The sequence below is a fragment of the Echinops telfairi genome, unplaced genomic scaffold (genome assembly GCF_000313985.2).
Source record: "Echinops telfairi isolate 266 unplaced genomic scaffold, ASM31398v2 ScPeMD7_4;HRSCAF=17, whole genome shotgun sequence".
In the NCBI taxonomy this organism is placed as follows: domain Eukaryota; kingdom Metazoa; phylum Chordata; class Mammalia; order Afrosoricida; family Tenrecidae; genus Echinops; species Echinops telfairi.
The window spans coordinates 40,393,623-40,417,708 of NW_022103900.1; the positions used below are offsets into that span (position 1 = coordinate 40,393,623).

Here is a 24,086-nt window from a genome sequence, read left to right on the forward strand (position 1 = left end):
TCTATAGCTTCCATTGACTTATTTTCAGAAGCTGTTCTCCAGTCCTTTCTTCCTAGTTTGTCTGAGTCTGGAAGCTCTGCTCAAACTTCCTTATCGTTGGTGACTAGGGTGGTATTTGAAATATTGAATGCATATCTTCTAGTATCACAGAAACACACAAGCCATCATAGTACTACAAACTGACAGATGGTAATGGTACGCTAGTTGCTATCAAATAGTTTAATTCATGGATATTTCACATGTGTCATAATAAAATTTTACTTATAGGATTATTTATATCTGATTTTGGGGAATTAGTTTATCAGGCTTTTTTTTTCAGGCACCTGTGAGAAGACCTGAACCTCCAACATTTCCAGGTTTGTATCACCCACAGACTCCTCATTACTCAATGTTGTTTTGTTCCACTGAGTTGATTCTAACTCACAGAAAATACTAGAACTTCCTTACTGGGTTTCTTAGGCTATACTCTTTACCGAGACAGATCACCAGGTCTTTTTTCCTTAGCAGTGGCTGGTGGATTCCAATTGCCAATAATTAGGTTAGTAGCTAAGTACTTTAGTCATTGTACCACCAGAACACCTTCATTAGTCATACCCACTGCTATAAAGTCAAGTAACATAGTTACTCTATATAGGGTTTTGAAACTGCCAGTCACAATCCCAACTACATGGACACCTGCCCCTCCCCGCAGAAGAATTTACTTCAGAGGACAGCATTGAAGCTGCAGCTCAGGGAGAGGGACATGTCTGATCAGAGCACACGGGAGCAAACAAAGAGGGTAGAAGAGGGAGTGGAGCACAGCCTGGCCCACCAAGCCTCGAGGATGATATTCCCGCTCAGAGTAGCCGATCCACAGAGAAGACCATATGGCCAGTCCCACTATGAGACGTATCTCTCACTGACCCATAGTCCTACAGGGGACAAGGGAGACACAGTGTGGGAATTGCGCCCAATCTGATCCCACCACACCTAGGCAAAACACTAAGAGTGTGCAACAGAACAGCAAACAGAGCAACGAAGTCCCCAGGGAATACCAAAAAAAATAGACATTGGGGCCAGGGCATAGCACCCCATCAGGCTTGGCTGGAAAACACTCCTAAAGGCCAACTAACAGTTCTTGAACTAACTACAGGCTTTTCTTTTCTTTTTTCTTTTTTTTGTCATTGGCTTTTGTGTTCTCTGAAGTAAATTCTTCTGGGGGGAGGGAGGGGCAGCTGTCCACACAGTTGGAATTGGGGCCTAATTCTTTCTTTATCTTTAGGTATCTGATATTTCAAGATTCACACAGCCTTTGGATTTCTCCTGGTCATAAATCACCTGGAAAACACAATGTGTTTTGTAGTAAAAGAGGAAAATAAAATCAGACTTATACTCAGCTAGAGTATAAGAGTTTTATTGAAGGCTCAAACAAAACCAAGAAAACATCTCACAAAAAGGGAAGACATAAACGCGCCCAGGCAAGAGACTGCAGCACGAGCTGCCGACTGCGGAGTGCAACCTAATCATGAGAAACACAGGGAGAGCAGAGTGAGGAGCAAAGCATGGCCCGCGAGGGCTTTGTTGAAATGTCATCGCACACGGTAACAGCACAAGTGTACTTGTCACGTCCTGAGGTGGTGACATACTGAGACTTTATTAACAAGGCGCTCTTTCAAGAATAAACTGAGCCACAGCTGTGCCTGACTCTCCCCTAACAAGCTTGTTTTTAATCTCAACTGTAGAATTACAGTCAGTAGAAAAGGATCCAGGAGTGGAAAGTCTCATTAAATGAACATAATAAGTCTGATTAAGACTTGCTTAATTGATGTTAACCTTTTTTTGGGTGGGGCGGGCGCAGGGATTGAGGAGGCATTTATTGTTTATTGTGAATTGGGTGGCTTACAAAGCAAATCAGGTTTCCACTTAACAATTCATAGTTGTTTTGTTTCATGTCATTCATCACATCCCTACAACGTAACATCACTTAACCTACTTTGTGTTTTCCAATTCCATTCATTCTTCTTTACTAAGGCTTCTGAACTTTGTCTTTGGGTAAATGCTGCCTTTTGATCTTAAATGGTTGGTTATCCAAGGAGTGCATAGATTCCTAGTACAACTGTTCCCCTCATTGACATTATTTAGTTGAAAACTGACCATGGTGTTGAATTCAATTTCAGACCTTAAGTGTAGCTAAGGGACACAGGGGGCTCCATCAGTTTCCATCTGACCAGTAAGCCTAGTGTCTTTTATAATTCTGAGTTCTGTTTCACATCTATCCAGGACACATCTTTCAAAGATGGTTCCTTTTAGACCAGGTGTTATTGGCAGCTGGGAACCATCTACTAGTTGTTCTATTCTGGTTTATGTTTGCATGGTCCCTTAATTCATTGGACTAATAGTTCCCAGATGCCTTCAGTTTTCTTCACTCTTCTTTCCTCTGCATGGGGAGAGATCAATAGCTGCACCATGGATGGCCACTAATAAACTTTTAAGACCACAGTCATTACTCACCAAAGTAGGGTGTAGAACACGCTTTTATGGACTATGTTATGCCAATTAATGTCTGTGTCTCCTAAGACATGTTTACTATTTCTTGGTTATAGAGTTATGAGACAACTACAAGCTCCATGTTAACACTATCAATATTAACATGATAGTTGACAAAGGTACCTTCTAAGATCAACTCTGCAAACAGTCTTAATAATCTTTATCAAGCAAGTCCAAGATAGAATTCCGGACTCTTGTTCTATTTGTGTTACATGTAAACTTTTATGAAAAGGCTGAACCACCTCTTTAAAATAGTTAAAGTTTAAAGTGTTAGCTTAATTTAGAATGGAGTTTTAATTTACACCTGTAATTAGCATTTCAGATGTGTCAGTACATCAGTTTTAAGGTTCACTTATATACATAAGATGACCAATTAAAATGTTGTCTATACTGATAAACTGTGGAATCAGTTTGATGGTTTCTCACAAAGTTGAATGTAGAAGTACTCAGTGATCCAGCAACCCCAATCCTAGACGTGATACGGGAACACAAACACACATGCTCACTGCAGCACTTTTCACAACAGCCAAAAGGATGAAAATGACCAAAATGTCTATCAGCAGGTGAATAAATAAACAAAATTATGGTATATACATACAATGGTATATATAATGCCACAAAGAGAGGAAGCCTTGACACAGGCCACAACATAGATGAACTTTAAAAACATACCAGCTAAACAACAGATATTTTATGATTTCACTTATATGAGATATTCAAATATACAGAAACCAAAGATTATTAGTGGTTACTAAAGGTGGCAGGGAGGCTAAATTTTTACTTATGGGGCTTTAGGTTATGTTACTGTATGGTAGAATGACTTGGAAAAGGGCAGTGAGAATGGGTGCATAATCTGTAGAATGTAACCAAAGTCACTGAATTGAACATGTAGAATGGAACACACTTTGTTTTCACCACAATAAAAAAAGTTGTATATAAGCATATGTCCATATGTGTACTTGTAAACAAATGTTCATAGCAGTTTTAACCATAATATCAAAAAATGAAGTGTCTTTCCAAAGATGAATGAATAGATAACTTGTAGAATATCTATACAACGGAACGCTGTTTAGCAATAAAAAGCAATGAATTTCAGGAAATGCAAATCAAAATCCAACAAGATACCACTTCTCACCCACGTGGGTGGCTATAGTTTTACAAAGTATGGCAAAATGAAACAAGAAACCCAGAACATAAGTTTTTGTGTGATAGTGGAGTAATCGGGAAACCTTTTATATAAGGGGGCTTCAAAAAGTCTGTGGAAAAACACTATTAACTTTTAATTCAAATTTTCAATGAATTGTTTGAAGTCCTATTATACATTGCTAAGGGAATTGAAAATTGTTTAGCTGCTTTGGAAAGCAGTCTGGAATTTCTTAAAAAAATTAAAAATATAAAATTACATGGTCCAGGGATTCTATCCCTAGATATACCCAAGGAATTTAAACAAGCACCGAGCTGCTCATTCATGGACAGCCACGAAAGCACTCTTTACAATAGCTACAAGAGGGCCGGTGACAAGGAGCTACATGTGACCCCCTCCCTGGGGACGGACAACAGGAAAGGGGGTGAAGGGAGCCATCAGACAGAGCAAGCTATGACAAAATAATAATTTACAAATTATCAAGGGCTCATGAGGGAGGGGGCAGCGGGGAGGGAGGGGAAAAAAGAGGACCTAATGCCAGGGGCTTAAGTGGAGAGCAAATGTTTTGAGAATGATGAGGGCAATGAATGTACAAATGCGCTTTACACAATTGATGCATGTATGGATTGTGATAAGAGTTGTATGAGCCCCTAATAAAATGATTAAAAAAAACCCAATAGCTAAAAGGTGGGAACCACCCAAGTATTTATCAATAGAAGAATAAACAAAAAAGTTTTATCTATAAAATGCACTATTATTCAGTTACAAAGAGAAATGGATTTCTGATAGATGTTACAACATGAAAAACAAAACAAAAAACACCAAAAAAATCAATGTTAAGTTAAATAAGCCAGATATAGAAGGTCACATATTGTATCATTCCATTGACATCATTTGCATGAAACTTCCAGACAGAGTAAATTCATGGAAAGCAACTGCTTAATAAGGGTGGGGGTAGGGGGTTGCTTTTAGGGATTAGGCAAATATCTTGAAACTAGTTATAAGTGATGGTTGCAAAACATAAATGCATGAAATGGCATTGAATTATTATACACATAAAAGCAATTTAAATTTTAGTTACATGACTTGACCACAAGTTAAATTATTGAAACAAGCAACATGATCAAGATCCTAATATAAATTTTTACTTTGCTGAAAGAAGTCAGGGCTCCCCATACAAATACGCAAAAATGTATATTGTGTGAACGGTTGCCTGGGGATGAGGAGGCAAGAAATGACAAGAAAGAAACGCAAGGTAAATTTTGCAGCTGATATTTTAAATGCCTTGAAGATGGTTTTATGGGTACACATAGATCAAAGCTTATAAAACGTACACTTTTAATTAGCTCACTATACGTCAACTACTAATCAATAAAATTGCTTTTAAAAGACGTTTGTACATACATTTACCCCAACCGATTCTTCCAACTTCAGATTATACAGTCCGTTGAGCGCCCGGTTGTTCTGGCACTGATATCAAAGTTTGTACTGACTATCCCTTGAAGAGAGAAGAGAATTTTGATTTAAACGGAAGCTATGCTACTTTTAGATGGCACAAGTTTGTAAGAAAGAATTCCAAATATCAGAAATCTGTTGTCAGTTGGCATACCACATGAGATCATTGGGATACTACGTATGCAGGCAAGAGAATAAGCAAGGGAACACTCCATGTGCTCAGTCACACTGCAGTGGTACCTAGTGGATACTCAGCATTGCTTTAGTTGGCTCCTGTCTTAGTCTGGGTTCTCTAGAGGAGCAAACACAGTGAAATGGATACAGGCATACACGATCAAGTAAATATCTAGCAAGTGTCCCATCTATTTCACTCCTAGGGAGACCATAACTAAGCTTGCTGTTTTTTTCAAACAGCTGAGTTAATCTCTTTACATAAAGTTAAAGGAATGAGGAAGGTGGTTGAGCAGACAATGTTGGCATAATCTCAAGGCTGCTTCTGTTAGCAGGATGATTCAACAGAATTTAGGGGTTCAGTGTCCCCAGCTTCCTGTCTGCTGTACATCCAAATCATAGTTTCCAGTCCCATTTCTTCCCAAGCAATGCCCTCCCTTTAACTTCAGATATCAAAGTTGGAAATTTAGTTGTTAGTTCAGAAACTCTTAGCACAACACTCTGGGTTGATTGCTTTGTGGTATGAGCTCTGTACAAGAAATAAGGCTTTCTTTCAGGGAACAAGTATCAACTTGCAGAACTGCTAGGCAGCTCAAACTGACTCTGGAACCTTGAGCAGTTCCTTTCTTTCACCACTTTTGTCTAGCAAACGTAGGATCAACTAACCAGATTCCTTAAACATGTTTGACAGAAATTTTGTTTCTCAGAAAGTATTTGATCCAAAAGTAGTGATAAGTTACTGCCACCTCATGCTATGGATCAGCAGTACCCTCTCCACTGCTGAAATTGAGTCATTGGTGCCTTTAAGTGCAGCTAGACTTGAGAACCAATCCAGAAAACTTATCCTTTTTCTTTTTTCTTCTTATCCTTCTTTCAATTCTACTTTCTTTTTATTTTTAAAATCACTTTATTGGGGCAATTCTACTTTCCCACAAACATTTTGAAGCCCTCTTGTGTGTACACACACACACACACACACACAAAGAGAGAGAGATACTTACTTCAAGGAACTTACTTCAGCTCACAAAATTGAGAACAATGTCTCATAACGTAGTGGGTATTAGCAAGGGTCAGATGACAGGTTGATCTTGGTTGCAGGGGCCAAACCTGCAGGTCAGGAGACAGGTTGGAGGCTCCTGCTGGATTAATAGTCAAGACAACTGCATGATCAGAAGGACAGCAAACATTGCCAGAACATTTATTAGCATGGATGCAGGTCACACTCCTAGAGAAATGCTCTTGCAACTAACTAACTTCTCTTATCCAATCACAAAATGGGAGGTGTCTGCCAAACCACTAATAATTATAACCTAGTCAAACTGAAATATAACATTAACCATCAGCGCTCCATATCCCAGTGAAAATTTCTTGTGAATCAATCTAGATGGCGGGGGTTTTCTTTAGTTTAGGGTATGCTGGCCTCAATTGCCCAATCCAAGAAATCCAAAAGTACATGCTTTTTACCCTAATCCCACCCCAGATGTTAAGTTAGAAGTGCTACAGTATTGGTCCAAAAGAACTGGGTTGAATTGACAGACTTCCTGTCCCGCTCTGTTCAGCTCAAAGCCAAAGAGGTCTAGCCCCAAACCCCTAACTGGATACAAATATCACAAGGGATATTTGTGATTAAGGTCTGGGCTCTCGATGCAGTAGGCTCTGAGATCATCCTACTGTCACATGAGGGCTAGCTAGAATGGAGGGAAGTAGCTGCTGCCTGGGCTTGTCCTGTAGGAGCAAGGGTATGCTACTTTACCGCTCAGGAAAGGAAGCAACCTTGTGAAGGGGTCCTCCACACCTGACAGCTACCCTCACTGTCTAGAATTTGATCAATTTATATTTATTTACATCAGGATACAAGGTAATCTGATAGAGGATTACCAAGAACCAGCAGATTCTAGCAGTGTGAAATCCTTAAAATATCAGGCTCAATGGAATTCTTCATGCATAGTAACAAAACTGTAACATCGTCGACTCTCATCAATGAGTGAGAAGTTACAGTGGGGTGACACTTAGGCGAAGTTCAGTACAGCACAGACTGGATAAGAAAGGTACAAACTCCTCATGTATAAAAACCTCTTTGAGTCCTTTATTGAATTTGGAGATGTGTGGTACATACAACTGACAGCATCACACCAGCTAAGGAAGGGTAGATATTTAAGAGGGTGCTTCAGAACCAGGATGTCTGAGTACCTTATAGTGGTGCCTATTTTGTCAACACCCAGCTCTGACACAGACAGGACAATTTAACAATTCCACTCAGAAATGGTTCTTTAAAAAAAATGACATGAATATTTCAAACCTTCTAGAATGTGAGATGTGGCAGTTCTTTCGGTGCTGCGGCACTGGTGTGAAAGGCCAGCTTGGGTATTGGAAGGTAAAACAGAATAAGAATCGACCAGGGTGAGGGGAAGAGGTTTTATTTTCAGTGTAGAGAGATACCAGATGGTCCGAGTGGATACTTTGTCTACGTTTAATGAGTCCTGCAGGAATCCACCAGATAAATATAGTTTATAAATCAGAGGCTGAAAATTTAAGCAAGCCATTTGTGTCACTTATTCCACCAGACACTGAAACACGAGGAGCCAGTAATGATTGAATACACAAAGGGAAACATCTGAAAACAAGAGGGGGGCAGTTTTCAAGGTGTTGTCAGGCTGTCTTGGATTCTTTCTGCCACTGGGTGCCACAGGTCCCTTGGCTTTCACAGGTGAATTAAGGAAGGCTTCCTTTATTTCCAGGTCCACTGTGAAAATCACCAGTCCGCCCTCCCCAGCATCATTCTTCATAAATTGTTTCCAAAGTCCTGATTCTCCTGGGTCTAGACTTTTTCCTTCCGCTTCAATTTTGACACTTTCTTAACAGTCCCGTTCTTGTTGAGCAGTTTCAGGACCCGGTCTTTATGATCTAATACTTTAAGCATGGAGTCTCTGGCCTCACTGATTTGATCCATCACCAATTTACACCTCTGCATATTTCCCTGAAACAAAAGAGAGGACACAGCGTCCATCAGTAACCATAAGGACAACATGGCTTTTAAAGAATGTCTCATCACCTGGGTTGATGCCATTTTGAGGTCACCATATAGAAAAAATAACTTAATGCTTCTTGGCAATGCAAGCTGAAAGAAGTAATGATTTCTGTGAAACATGTAGACATAAGAAGGACTAAAACTTCACAGGTAACAACCCCGCACAGAGGATGCTCCCACGAACCTGGATTAGCTCATTTATTCGGTGCAGATCATCATCAGTTGCGGCTTTTTTCTTTGGGATAATCCCTTCCTGTAGGTTGGTGAGTCTTTCATAAACATCGTGCTCTAGATTTGTCTGAAACACATGCGAGAAAAGACATCAGGAATTCAGACATTGTTCTGTCACCTCAGGCAAACTCCACTTCTAAAATGAACCCACTTTGAATAGCTTTGCAAACTGGTACAAGAGGTGTTCAGATGATGACGTTCTTTCTCCCAAAAAGTAAATATACAGCAAGAGGAACTGATCAACACTAATTTATACCAGTTTGCCAAAATTAAGTATGTGCGTTAAGGATAATTTGAAACACTGTCCTTAATAATTTATCTTCAGCACCCTCCTCCCCCGTCCTCAAAACCAAATACACCTGAAACTTTCAGAGAAATTTGTTTTTCTGCTACATACAAAGATCAACAAAAGCATTACATTTTTTTTGGATGTTCTTAAGACAGTATTTTTTGGATTACCACAACTTTGAGGTTATTCCTTATTTTTCAATCCTGGGTACTATAGATAGATATGCTCACGTCTCCTGTAGCACCGGGTCTCAGTTACGAGGACTTCACTCACCAGCTGTAGTAACTGGGCAGCGCAGAGGTGGACTTTCCAGCCTTGAGCACGACAGGAGACTCCTTTTTGATTAGCTATTTCCTGTAGCATAGCCTTTTTCTCCTCTGGAACAACATAACGATATCTAATTGCTCGCAAAACTAAAGTCATTAGCCAATGTGCTATTATTTTATTAAGGTTTACCTGCACATTCCTAAATAGGCCTTTTAAATTCAAGTCAACAGGAATAGCAGTGAACAAGGCGAAGAGAGCTTTCTCACTTTATTTTTTTATTTTTTTATTTTTTTGAGCTTTCTCACTTTAAAGACACATTCTGCCAATCACGTGAGCTGTAAAGACAGTCCATCTACATTGCCCAAGCTCTCTGCCCTCTCGTCTGTGCCCTCACAGCCACTCTAGGAGAAAGCGCAAGTGTGCCTGTGGGTTTCCAAGGCTACCTGTCTTTCTAGGAGCAGAAACCTTTATCCTTCTCCTGTAAGCTCCTAGTTCACTCTTATAAAAAAAGACTGCTTCCACTGGGTCAAAATTTTAATTCAGTGTCACTCTTTTAATTAATATATTAACATCATTTACTTTTAAAGTAATTATTGACATGTTAGAGCTAATGTATGTCATCTGTTTTCTGTTTTTAACCTACGTTGCTCATTTGTTGTTCTTTTTAAAAAAGTTTTATTGGCATATATATCACATAACACACACATTAATTGTTCAACCATATTAAAAACATTTGTGCAATCTTCACCACAAACAATTTCAGAACATTTTCATTTTGTACTTGTTAGCTCATTTTTCCTGATTCTCGGCCTTGACCCTGGGCAATTGTCAATCCAGTCACTGTCTATAGATCCTGGATTTCTTATATAGAAAACTGTACAAAACCCAACCAGGAAGCAAGCAAACAAAAATAACCAACAGCAATGATGAAGTGAAACAAAGAAAAGCTTCAATATAAAAGAGAAAAATATTAACTGAAATATTTTTTTAAATGGGTCAAAAGGGAGATCAAATGATAAGGTATTCTATTTTAACTTAATTACATTTGCCATAGTTGACTTTGCAATGCTATTTGATAACAAGGATATTGCATTCCTCTGAGTTAATTCATGTGGGGACCCTGTAAGTGGATTTGGGGCTTCCACTGTCATCGATTGCCTTTGGCAAACCAGGCGTTCACAATTTAAGCTCTGATATAATTCCCTCTTTTGGATTCTATTATTTACAATCCTGGGATTGATCATACAGGCTGGTGTGCTTCTTCCATGTGAACTTAGCTGGTGCCTCACTTAGATGACTGCTTGTTGGAAGACAAGCCTTTAAGACCCCAGATGCTGTTATTTCTGATAGCCAGGCACCACCTAGTTTCTTATTCACACTTTGCTGTAGCACCCATATCTTCAGTGATCTTTTCATGAGGGTGAGCACTGAGCAGCACACCATGTTATAAGAACTAATTGCTCTTACAATGGGGCTAGAATTAAGTGCGAGCCCAAAACCCATTCATGTGGAGTATGTGTCTTTGGTTCACTTTAGAGACATCATTACCATTATCATTTATGTGAGATTATAAATTATCCCCTTGGGGCAAAGGTAATTCTATTGATAGTATCATTAATTTAGGCAATAGTATAGAATTTTAAACACTGCTGAGAAAAGGAAATTATGCAAGTATAAGCCAGCTATGAACCATGTTACATATATTATTGAATTATACAGATTAAACTCTTAAGTGATTGGCCATTATTTTTGACAACAAACATTGGGGGTTGACGATAGGGCAAAACTTTCCATCAACATTCACTATCTAAGGTAGAACCATGCCTAACAGATTAATACATACAAAAAAAAAGAACAAAAAGAAAACAAGTAGAAATCACTGCCACTGACTTGATGCCAACTCATAAAGACCCTTTAGGACAGGATAGGGGCAGAAAGGCCCCTGTGAGTTTACAAGACTCTAACTCTTTACGAGAGTAAAAAAGCCCCGTCTTTTCCCCCTCAGAGCTGCTGGTGGGTTTGAATGGCTGACCTTGCAGTTAGCAGCCCGGTATGTAACCACTACACCACCAAGGCTCCTATAAGAAAACAGAGAGGGCATTTCAATAGTAAACAAATGGTAGTTAAGTGTCACTTTTCAATGGGCAACCTTCCTCAAAGGAGATCTAAACTAGAGTCTAAGGACTGCCAATTCCATAACCGTGGGATAGCAGTCCATTTGCTTCCTCTCACACTGGGGTGTTTCAGACTTAAATCCAATGGATTAAGTTGGTTCCTTAAATCTGTTCCAAGTGAATTTGAGGTTAAGCCCAGTTCACTTAGTGGGATCTCCACATCAAATCTTTCTGGTGTGACCTATGAAGGATGTAGTATGCCTCAACAGATAGAGTCCAGAGGCTCGGTAGTCAATAGCACACAGCCTGGGTCACGGGCGCTGGAAGAAGAAACATGGTCAAAAGGGTGTAATTAGGACCACAGTCCATAAGTATCATTCAGTGGTTTTTCCTGATGGGAGGTTGCTCCTCTGGGGTTAATCACCAACAGACATGTAACTGCCTTCTCTGAGACAAACAAGGTCCCTTCCACCATCTTTTTTTTTTTTTTAAACTAATCAATTTGACCAGATAAAGATCTATTTATTCTTAGAAATCATTTTATTGGGGGCTCGTACAACTTTTATCAGAATCCAAACATCCATCCATTGTGTCAAGCACATTTGTACATTTGTTGCCATCATCATTCTCAAAACATTTTCTTTCTACTTGAGCCCCTGGTATCAGCTCATTTTCCCCCCTCCCTCCCTCACAAACTCTTGATAATTTATAAATCATTATTTTTTTCATGTCTTACACTGTCCGATGTCTCCCTTCACCCACTTTTCTGTTGTCTGTTCTCCAGGGAGGAGGCTATATGTAGATCCTTGTGATCGGTTCCCCCTTTTTCTTTTAAAAATTATTTTATTGGGGGCTCATACAACTCTTATCCAATCCATACATAAATCCATTGTGTCAAGCACATTTGTACATTTGCTGCCATCATCATTCTCAAAACATTTGGTTTCTACTTGAGCCCTTGTTATCATCAACTCCTCATTTTTCCCCGTCACCCTCCACCTCATAAATCCTTGATAGTTTATAAATTATTATTTTGTCATGTCTTACACTGTCCGATGTGTCCCTTCACCCACTTTTCTGTTGTCCATCCCCCAGGGAGGAGATTATATGTAGATCCTTATAATTGGTTCCCCCTTTCTATCCTACCTTCCCTCCAACCACCCTCCTGGTATCGCCACTCTCATCACTGGTCCTGAAGGGATCATCTGTCCTGTATTCCTTGTGTTTCCAGTTCCTATCTGTACCGGTGTACATCCTCTGGTCTAGTCAGATTTGTAAGGTAGAATTGCGATCACGATAGTGGGTGGGTGGGTGGGGTGGAAGCATTTAAGAACTAGAGGAAAGTTATGTTTCATTGGGCAGAAATCCGAACGGCCAACAAACATATGAGAAAATGTTCCCGATCATTAGCCATAAAAGAAATGCAAATTAAAACAACGAGATACCACCTAACACCCTCAAAGATAGCCCAATTCAAAAAATTAGAAAGCAACAAGTGTTGGAGGGGCTGTGGTGAGATAGGAATTCTCGTCCACTGCTGGTGGACCTATAGGTATATACAGCAACTATGGAAATCGATTTGGTGATATCTAAAGCAGATGGACATTGAGCTACCATATGACCCAGCAATTCCCCTCCTGAGGATATATCTAGAAGAGGCAAGAAACAAACCATGGTCAGACATCTGTGCTCCAACGTTCATCTGGGCACAGTTCACAATTGCAAGGAGTTAGAAACAAACTAAATTTCCATCAACAGATGAATGGATTAAAAACTGTGGTACATACATACAATGGAGTACTATGAATCAATAAAAAGCAGTGATGAACACATGAAACACATTGCCACATGGGAAGAATAGGAGGAAGTTATGCTAAGTGACGTAAGCCAAGCACAAAAGGACAAGTACCACAAGAGTCTGCGGAGGTAAGCTTAAAAATGCAAAGGGGGAACAGGAAAAAAGCTACTGTATACAAATATTCCTGAGGTGAGGAATAGGTAATATGGCAGGGGCCAGACCAAATGGAGGGATACATATGGTATCCAACTAAAAAGGAAGGGGGAAAATAAAAGAAAGAAAAAAACATGGGTAGCATGGGAACAGGGCACTAACCCACCCTAGGGGAGGGTACTGTTCATATCACCACAGGCAAAGAGGGACCAGACTTCAACCTAGTGCTCCAAGACATGAATGCAACATACCTGCATGAAGCAGGGAACCAATAAAGAGGTCTGAGGGGCCGGTCCCAATCCCAACTATTTGGACAGTCCCCCTCCCTGCAGAATAATTCACTTTAGAGGACAGCACTGAAGCTACAGCTCAGGGCGAGGGACATGTCTGATCAGAGCATACAGGAGCAAATTAAGGGGGAGGAAGAGAAAGTGGAACACATCCTGCCTACCAAGCCCTGAGGATGACATTCCAGCTCAAAGCAGCCAAAGCACAGAGAGGACTATAGGGCCGGCCCCAATATGAGGCATGACGTCCCTCACTGACACATAGCGCTACGGGGGTCAACACTGAAGACAGTGTGGGAATTGTGCTCAATAAGACCCCGCCACACGGAGGCAAAAGACTAAGGGTGTGCAACAGAACAGCAAGGGGAACAGAACAACGAAGTCCCCAGGGAATACCAAAAATAGACTTTGGGGCCAGGGTGTGGCACCACATCAGATTCAACCAGAAAACACTCCTAAATGTCAACAAACAGACCTTGAGCTATTTACAGGCTTTTCTCTTTTTTTGTTGTTGTTTTGCTCTGTCTTATCTTTTGTCCATATTATTATTTCTGCAGGTCCATCTAGATAAGATAGGCGGGATAACAATCTGAAGGAGAAATCAAGGGGACTGATGGTTCCAGGGGCACAAGGGAGAGGGGGAAAGGAAGTGGGTGTATTAACAAACTCAGGGACAAGGGAACAACAAGTGATCCAAAATTGATGGCAAAGAGGGTGTAGGAGGCCTGGCAGGGCTTGATCAAAGGCAATGTAACCAAGAGGAATTACTGAAACCCAAATGAAGGCCGGACATGACAGTGGGACAAGAGGAAAGTAAAAGGAACTAGAGGGAGGAACTAGAGGCAAAAGGCATTTATAGAGATCTAAATATAGGCATCCACATACGTAAAAATATTTACATGACGATGGGGAAATAGATCTATGTGCATACCTTTGACCCGGACATCACTATACCGCTGAAAGTGGTGGTAGGCAGCTTTCCAAGGGTTTCGATAATGACGAAGCAAAGTAATGGGAGGTCTTGGACGCACTGGGACATACCTCACACCTTCCTCATCTATTCATCATGGAAGAAAAATACAAGATATTAAATAGCTTACTCTAATTTTTCACCCTTTCAGGTGAAATTCTAGTATATGATTCATAAATGTGGCTTATGTAATCTGACTGGACAAAGAGCAACAGGGATTGACTTCTGACTGAAGTGAGGAAGCCTCACAAGATAACATTAGTAATTAACCCTGAGAATCATTACCAATATACTCTTTGGGAGGAGACTTGCGTTTCTCGGCCTTCACCAAAAGACTTTTGGCAGTCGATTTCTCATCATCCGTGCTGTTTGTCTCCATCATGTCACCTTCTTCTGTTGAAATTACATGCTGTTGCTTCCGAGGTTTTTTCCTTGGGGAGGCACCGGGTGGGAGGTCACTTGTTGCCATTGACAGGTTGTTAGCCAGCAATGCAAGAGATGGAGACATAGTACTGGCAGCCAGTGGAGGAACTGCTATTATAGGAAAAGAATACACATCTATAGGAACCCAAGTAAAAAGCAAAACAGAAAACTCTATTTGATTCCTAAAAATGAGAACAATTATGCAAGTAGTACATATAACTAACATTTATTGAATCTTGTGTACTGTCTGTACTGTATGCTGAAGCAGAGCCAGCCAACTACTCCACCCAATACAGCATACACCCTCATCTTCTGTAACTAGAGGGGGCATTAAGGAAAAATTCCATTATCTTTTGATTCCATTTTCCCACAAACTTTATAAAGCCCCGCATATGACTAGTTGCTACTGAATTCATGCCAACTCATGGTACGCTTATGTGTGTCAAATTAGAACGGAGCTCAAGGGAGTTTTCATTGGGTGCTTCTCCCGGGGTGCCTCTGGCTAGAGCACTTTTGTCACCAGGAACATTCTCCTTAGCCCTCAGACCCTCCTTTTCAGATGGCCACATTGCTACCCAGTCATAAGACTATATGTCCTTGGAGGGAGGCGTAGCTACTTATGAGGTGGGAGTCTTTTTTAGTGCTTTCAGGAAATTCCTTAGACGGTAAAGAAAGAAGCTATGACACATCCTGAGGGAGTGGTAGGGTAAACGGTGGAAAGAGCCTGAGTCTCTAAAGATTTCACAGAGCCCCCAAAGCATCCCTGGTCTGTCAGTCTCAGGGCTTGCTCCAAGAGAGACAATCAAACTTTTATGAGCTTAAATAATTAGTTTTCAGCTCTTTAGACTCCTATGATCTTACAAATAATCAAATAGGCATTGTTATTATCTTCCAATTGATAGATTAAGTGGAAGAGGTGGGATCTGACAGAGGCAGCTGGCATCAGCAGGTGCTCTCTGAATTACTCCACACTCTTGACTTCAGAGACAGAGCTCCATGGATTGAGTTTTATGTACTTAGATGGATTTTAAAACGCATGGGTTTGAAAACTCACCTCAACTCTTATTTTCACTCTACTCCATACTTGGCACTTCTTTACTGTCCTACATCCTTCTCTGATCACACTACTTAAAATCTATGATCAATTTTATTCCATGCATCGATTTTCCTTTTCTATTGAAAAAAAATCACAACATTCTGGCTGTACTTCTGAGATAGATTTATTTTTCTAACAGGCCATTGTCAGTTTATTGCCTCCTTCCTGGTACATGAAAAGGCCGCCCCTCATTTCTTTCTTATCAGTTTATCAGTGAGGTTTTCCCTTTACAGCTGAAAGGAAAAGCTATTAATTATAGCCAAGACCCCCAACTGTTGTCTTCTTCCTTTGCTTTATTTTCTTCCTTAGCACTTACAGGAGGTACAAGTATATGTTCATGTATTTTAGATTTATTTGTATTATTTCTCTCCCTTGCCAGAAGGTAAATTCCAAGATGGGGCTGTCTTTTGTTTTGTACAATGCTGCATCCTCAGTGCCTAAGACAATGCCTTTTGATAAAGACATGATAAGCCTTGTAGTTAGACAGGATCACTGCCATTTCCTGATTTTCCTGATACAGAATAAGGAGAACTAGAAAAGACCTTAAAGAAAATGAGTAGCACATTAAGAATATTTCACTTCCCCTCCTGCATTACCCCTATGTTAATTTTAAGTGGAAGTGCTGACCACAAATATATCCATAGAAGGATGTATAATAAATATATACATAAACATTGGCATAATAAATTTATATATCTCAAAACATAACCACACTTTTCATGAACAAATGGCATTGAAAATGGAAAGAGGTTAAGATAACAAGATTGGGTAATTAAGAGAATAATTGGATTTCTGCTTCATAGTCAAGGAAAATCAGATTTTACAGAATACACACACACATAAAAATCTCAAAAGGAAAACCTCAAACTAACCTGACTTTCTATATTAGAAGTATAGATTTTTTTTTAAAGGGAAGGAGGGAATACAGGATTAATGAATAGTTGATACAAGTTTAACAGGCAAGAATTTTCAATAATATAAATCTCATGTTATTTACTGTACAGCCTTTCAATTCCTTTCAGAAATGGGCAGGAAATAATCATAAAGCAACAGCACAGTTGACTCTTGAATAATTCAGGGATTAGGTGTGCCAACTCCCTTTGCAGTTGAAAATCATGTATAACTTTTGACTCCAATTTTTTAAATAATGATAGTTACTTTAACCAATTCTGTTTATGTTACATGTACTATATACTACAACTACATAAAAATGGAATTTCAGATACAAAAAGGTGTATTGGTGAAAGTGCTTGGCTTTCAAGCCTACTAGTGTAGCTGCAAGGTCAGTTTCATGCATCCACCCCACCCCGGCCCTTTTAAAAGGTTCCTTATGCTGGATTCTGACCCTAAAATGTTGGGCAACTACAGCTCCTGACCTCAATCTATGGTACCTATCAAGTGATTCAACATTTTCTCATCATGACTTTCCTTGGGAGCATTTCTAGCATCACTAGTGGTACTTCATAAGGGCTTCATATGGTGTTATTCAAAGTTTATAGTATTGTACTACACGATAGATCAATTTTTATCATGATAAGCAATTTACTGGAGAGATTAACTGCTCACAAGGAAATTAGCATCACTGAATCTTCTGGGCCAAATATACTAAAATATACAGGCAGTCTCTGATAGAACTTCATGCTCCTTCCTGGGTTACCCCTATGTTAATTTTAAGTGGAAGTGTTAAGCATAAACATATCCACAGAATATTATTTTCTTTGCCCTATTATATTTATAGTGCTCCTAGCACTATTACACTTCTTATTGAACAAATGGAGGGAAAATGGAAAGAGGTTAAGACATGGGGAATGAGATCTGTTTCTATGGTTTTAAGAATCTGTAGGCAAGTCAGGCAGGTTTCTTATTGGGCCTTACTGTAGTGCCAAGAAAAACCACAAATCTTTCAATAATTTAAAGGCTGTACATGCAGCCACCTAAAGTGATTGTGAAGAATTTGTTGCCAGTAAGAGTTGGTTTAGTAATTTCAAAGTAAGGACATTTATACAACACTAAAAGCTAAGTAGGCTATTTGGCTCCTTAAATCCAGAGTAAAGAGAAGAAAAGGAGTGGGTAAGGGGCGGGCTCTGGACCCCGGGCTATTGGGGTCCAGCTGCTGGGCGGAAAGCCTTTCTCAGGGGTCCGATCAAGAGGGAGGCTCCGAGGCAGTCCTGATAGTGTTCCTGACTTTCAAGTGCCTTTGACTTCATTCTCAGTTGCCAGGTTGCTATCAGTTCTCACTTACTTGCCAAGATTCAAAGAACACCTGGACCAATTACCTGATTTTCCCTACAAAGATGACTCCCTGGCCTTGGACTCCAGTTGCCTCCTGTTCATTATTCTTCTGTTCTTTGTCTTTTTCATCATCTTTAAGGCCTACCTCATAAACCGTGTCTGGAACTGCTTTAAATTCATCAACAACAGGAACTTGCCGGAGACTGCTGTGTACCCTGCCTTCGAAGCACCTCCTCAGCATGTTTTGCCAACCTATGAGATGGCAGTGAAGGTACCTGAAAAGGAACCTCTGCCTCCTTACATACCTGCTGCCTGAAGAAAGCCTGCCTGTGTCAAGAAAACCTCTACCAGCTTGTCCTTCGTTTTGCAGAATGCTGCAATACAGGGCTCTTTCTTCAAATTTATTTGATATAAAATGCTTTCTGTTTGTGTAAGCATTTGTTTTCAAAACACTAGATGTTTCCAACATCTATTAAAAGTATTCTTTGTTGTTAAGTCTAAATACTTTAACATAGTTTTTGAAGACAATCTAGATTAGGTGAGAACAAAGTTCCACTATTTGCCTTTACTTGGGGGTGGGTGGGAAGGGGTTATTCTCCATGTACTTTCTTTTGTAATTGTGCACTTTCTTCATATAATAGTCTGCAATTTTGTTACTAGCTACCTTGGGTACTTTCAGGAAGAGTGAATTAAATATTCAGGGTGAGTGAGTTGGACATAAGACCTGAAGTTTTCAGAATGGGAAAAGTATGTAACATTTTGACTTGACCATGGAAGTAGATGGTTGCATGTTTGTAATTTGTATATTTCCATCTTTGTGATAAGATGCTTTAATAATGATAAGAGTTGTATGAGCCACTAATATAATGATTTTAAAAAATAAGAAAAAAAAAGCTTTAATAAATCTCTCAAATATATATATTAAAAAAAAAGACCCATGAAAATAATTAGTCCACATAAGCCCCAACCTCCAAGACTCTGGTACCAGCACTAGATGATGTCATACTACCAATGCTGACAGACCTGAACGGGATCACATTAGCAGGTCCAGGACAGTGTGGGAGGAAAAATATGGAACAAAATTCAAAATCATAAAGAAGACCAGACCCATTGATCTGGTAAGAGACTGGTGAACCCTTGAAACTATGGTCCTTACTTAAGACACACTTCAGGCCTGAAATTCAACTCACGCATGGTTTAACTTTTAGACAATTTCTAGGTTCATAACACCAAGGAGGTACATTTTTAGAACAATCAACCATTCAAGATCAAAAGGGCAGTATTTGACCAGGGATAAAAAATAGAAGGGATAGGAAAGAAGGATGAATGATAACTGATAATAAGAGGGAAGAGTGTTGTTATATTGCATGGATTGTAGTCAGTGTCAAAAAACAAAATGCGTATGGAAAACCAATAATATTCACCCAAATCACAATAAAACATTAAAAAAAATAAAAGGGCAAGTAGGAATGGCCTGGAAGTAGGACATCTGTAAGCAGTGGATATTTGAATATTTAATCCAGTTACCTTAACCTCCTTTACAAGACATTAATTTTAAAATTTGGAGTGAAATATACACCGTGTATATACAAAAGGGCTTCAAAAAGTTCTCTGAAAAACTTCATTGTCTTTTAATTCCCTTTTTCCATGAACCTTTTTAAGCATTCCGTGTCTATGTGTATATATTTTACAAAATATTTGCCATTTCAACATTTTTAATGTGTACAATTCAGTGACCTTAATTATGCTTCACAAGGGTGCAAACATTAACACTATCCACTTATAAATGTTTTCATCACCAAGAGAAAGTCTGTGTGTGTTTTGAGCAAGGACACCCTTTCTCTTCCACCCTCTTGTTCCTGTTAATCTTCAATGCATTTTGGTATCCATATATTTGCCATATATTTGAAGTATACATACTTCATATTAAGAGAGATCATATAGCATATTTTTCTTTTTGTGATTCATTTAATATAATGATTTCAAGATTCAACCATGTTGTAGTGAGTCATTTCTCCTTAGGTTGAATATATGTCATTGTATATATACACCATCTTTTACCACTTATTTATTAATGGGCATACACTGGTCTATAGTTGTGCTCTTGCTTCAATTTTCCTGGTATATGCCTAGGAGTGAAACCGTTGTGTCAATATAGTCGTGGGCACGCATGTTCCTTCAGGCAACATCAAAGAGTAATATATGTTCAATATACATGCCTCATAAAATCTCTTACATTTAGAATTTGAGATATATACAATGGTTCATAATGACAATTGGGTATTATTAGTTTATTATAGATGCCTGATACAGTTTTTAGAATATCTGGAAAGGTTAGTTAAAAATATTTTTAATGCATAGATGAGTAAACTATATACTAAGACAAATATCAACTGATGTTAGAAACAAACTGAATCTGTTCTGACTTATGTACATTCAACTTAATTCAGAAATGAAATTCGTTCATAATCCAGGCAGTTTGTATATATAGTGTTGGTACAATTCCTAAATCATATAACATCCTATTTCAGAGACAGTATCAGGTGTGCTAAGTGATGCACAACTATTTTCTTAATTAAAAATTAGTTTTAGATCCATTTGGATAAATAAAAATTATAAAAAAGTAGCAAAAAATATTTTAGCTTTTAGAAGGAGCTACATGTTCTATTTATTAAGAACTCGTGAAATACATGTACACCATACACGAGGGCTAAAAGTTTTGAAAAATCCAAACTCTAAAGAGAATTCTAATGATATCATTTCAAATGGGCATTAATTAGTTGGACTTGCTTGCTAAGGGTTGCATATGAGTTTGGACTTTGAAGACAAAAAGCAACTGCCAACAGAGAGTATTCTGTGAATGAACTTACCAGAAACTGGTCTCATGATGTCCATTGGTTCCACTTCTTCTTTAATTTTTATCTCAGGTACAGGAGTGCCCAACACAGAGGAGAGACTGCTGCCCACAGCTGCTGATGGTGGGGGGGCAGTTGCAATGGTAGTGATGGGAGGAGTAATGGGAACTGCTCCAGGAATGGTTGAAAGGGCAACGGATGGTTGTGATGGGGGACTAGCTGCTGCAATCAAGGTTGGAATGGTTGGTGCAGGCTGCTGCACAGTGGGAGGGACAGCAATGGTGGGCTGGTCATTATTTTGATTAGACACTGTCTCCATGGACACAGAGACTGGAGTGGTCATAGACACGTGGATTTCTGACTTAGGTTTGGCACTGAAACATAAAAAGAAAGCAAGCACATGTAGCAAGATACAAAACAGCCTTAACCTGCAACATCTCAGTGGACCAGTACTGGTCCACTTATTTTGTGTAACAGAGTACATCACATACACTACATTCTTTGACCCTAAAAGCTGAGTTTTAAGGTAACTTTTATAGAAAAATTCAGGTTTTTAAAATATATATTTACCCCTATCACATTTAGTTTTTAAATGCAGAAATATAATTTAGAAGCAAATAAACAAAAAACAAACATGGTAAGGAAAAACACTGAAAGCCATCCCACCAAAGGCCAGCTAACTTTCATTACTTTCATGTATTTTTCTCCTAGAATTTCTTTAAAAGATATGCTGTCTTGAGCTAAAAAAAAAAAAAGAACAAACACTTCCTATAGTTTTATGTAAATCTAGTCCTTTCTTGTGAAAATTTTTCACTATCTCTTAATTAATTCCATTTTCACTATCTTTTAATTCCATTTTCCCACAAACTTTCTGAAGGACCTTCCAATATATAAATATGAAACAAATTTAACTAAAATGTTAATAACTGGTGAATCTAGGTAAAAGGAGATGGGTGTTTATGATGCCAGTCTTATACCTTTCTGCAAATTTAAAGTTTTTCAAGGTACAAAATGGGAGAGGTGTAAACTCCTTTAAATATATTTTAAAGCCTTAATTTCTTTGTGCTCCAATTCTCCTTCATTAAAGTGGTAAGTGAAAAGTGGATTAATGCAGATATAACCAGATCATGCTCAATGCCACTGAGTTGATTCTTTTTTTTTTAAATCGTTTTATTAGGGGCTCATACAACTCATCACAATCCATACATACATCAATTGTGTAAAGCACATTTGTACATTCATTGCCCTCATCATTCTCAAAACATTTGCTCTCCACTTAGACCCTGGCATCAAGTCCTCTTTTTTCCCCCTCCCTCCCCCACCTCGTGAACCCTTGATCATTTATAAATTATTATTTTGTCATATCTTGCCCTGTCCGACATCTCGCCATTGAGTTGATTCTTACTCATAAGGACTACTAGGGTAGAAGTGCCCCTGGTAAATTCTGAGACTCTCTTTTTTTTTAGACTTTATGGGAGTAGAAAGCCTTGTCTTTTTCCCATGTAAGTCCATTTCTCAAAAAGACAGGCAATTCACATGCAACAAGATCCTCAAAGTATCCACTTCTCACTGGTGGCGGCCAGACTACTGGTTTTCATTTTGATTGTAGGCTCTTGGTTTTTTAAGGTTACTCTGTAACTAGAGAAGGGTTGTGTGGCACAAATGGGGCAAATTTAAACACCACCAAGTTAAGTCCTCTTTCTGAGGCAGAATGTGTGCAATCTCCTAGAACAGTTTACAAAAGACACTACTAACACAGAAAAATCAACTATATGTATTTTTAAAAAACCCCAAAGCCAAAGTTTCAAATTTTTAAGAAACTTTTATGTCATGACTTCTTAAATTATAAAAATATTTCATCAAATATAAAGGGGCTTCAAACAGTTCATGGAAAAATGGAATTAAAAGACAACGGAATTTTCCCATAAACCTTTGAGCTCTACTATAGATGTAAGAAGCCCTGGGGGTATGGCAGTCACTTGGGCTATTAACTGCAAGGACAGCAGCAGTTTGAAAACCACCAGCTGCTGTTCGGGAGAAAGATGGGGCTGTCTACTCCTGGAAAGAGTTAAGAGTCGCAGAAACCCACAGGGGCAGTGCTACACTGCGGACCGGTAGGGTCACTTAGAGCAGGCGTCAACTTGATGGCAGTGAGGTTTTCTCATTTTAATTATGGATGTTAACAGTTTATCTATTTGGAAGGAGTATCAAAGGATCTTTAAGATTAATTAGCCACTACGCAAAATAATTCGGCACTTTCTTATAAAATTAAAAATTCATGTATCATATGTCCCAGCAAAGAGTATGGAAATGTATGTCCACCAAAAAAATACTATATGCAAATGTTCATAGCAGTTTTATTTACAATAGTCCCAAATTGAAAACAACCCCATTATCCTTCCACAAGAATATGGATACACAAATTCTGGCATATCCACAAAACGGAAAGAAATAAGCGACACTCAGAACAACTCTGTGAACCTCAACAGTCCTTTTTGAGTGAAAAATGCTAGTATCGAGATTACATACCATACGATTATATTAATATGAATCTCAGCATGATCAAATTACAGATGGAGAGCATATCAGTATTTACCAAGGGTTAAGGTTATTATGGGCAGGGTCTGAAAAAATGGTTAACATGAGGGACTGGTTTATGGTAATAAATCCGTTTCAAATTCTGACAAGCTACCCTTTACCTATCATTTGAGTTTTAAATTATTTAAAAATAATTTTTTAAATGAGAGGGATTAAGAGCTAAGGATTATTATGAAGTTAAATAGAATTAAAACAAATAACCAGGGTGTCAACAAAAAAGCAAAGTAAAAAGTCTTTTACAATTCCAGAAATTCTCTATTCCCTAAAAACAATGGGGGGAAATTGTCAGAATCAACCTTTTCAGAACTCTGGAAATCAATCAAAACTTGCAGCAATTTGGCAAAATTATTCAAGAAAAAGTGTTTGACCCCTAAAGGGTCAACAAACAGACCTTGACTTATTTACAGGCTTTTCTTTTTTTTGTCATTGGTTTTTGTTGTTTTCTTTTG

The 24,086-nt window shown here is 38.8% G+C and overlaps 1 protein-coding gene across 2 annotated transcripts in view; it reads right to left on the reverse strand.

The window, feature by feature from the left end:
* Nucleotides 1–7,360: 7,360 nt before the first annotated feature.
* Nucleotides 7,361–24,086, reverse strand: part of SAP130 (Sin3A associated protein 130) — an 82,198-nt gene continuing 65,472 nt past the window's right edge. For both annotated transcript variants that reach the window (XM_013004982.3, XM_004703867.4), the window contains 6 exons: nt 21,055–21,413; nt 14,719–14,967; nt 14,395–14,520; nt 9,118–9,221; nt 8,509–8,622; nt 7,361–8,273 (listed from right to left, as the gene is read on the reverse strand). In XM_013004982.3, the coding sequence (XP_012860436.1) occupies nt 8,115–8,273; nt 8,509–8,622; nt 9,118–9,221; nt 14,395–14,520; nt 14,719–14,967; nt 21,055–21,413 (1,111 nt within the window). In that variant the 3' untranslated portion in view covers nt 7,361–8,114. The remainder of the gene's footprint in view (nt 8,274–8,508; nt 8,623–9,117; nt 9,222–14,394; nt 14,521–14,718; nt 14,968–21,054; nt 21,414–24,086) is intronic.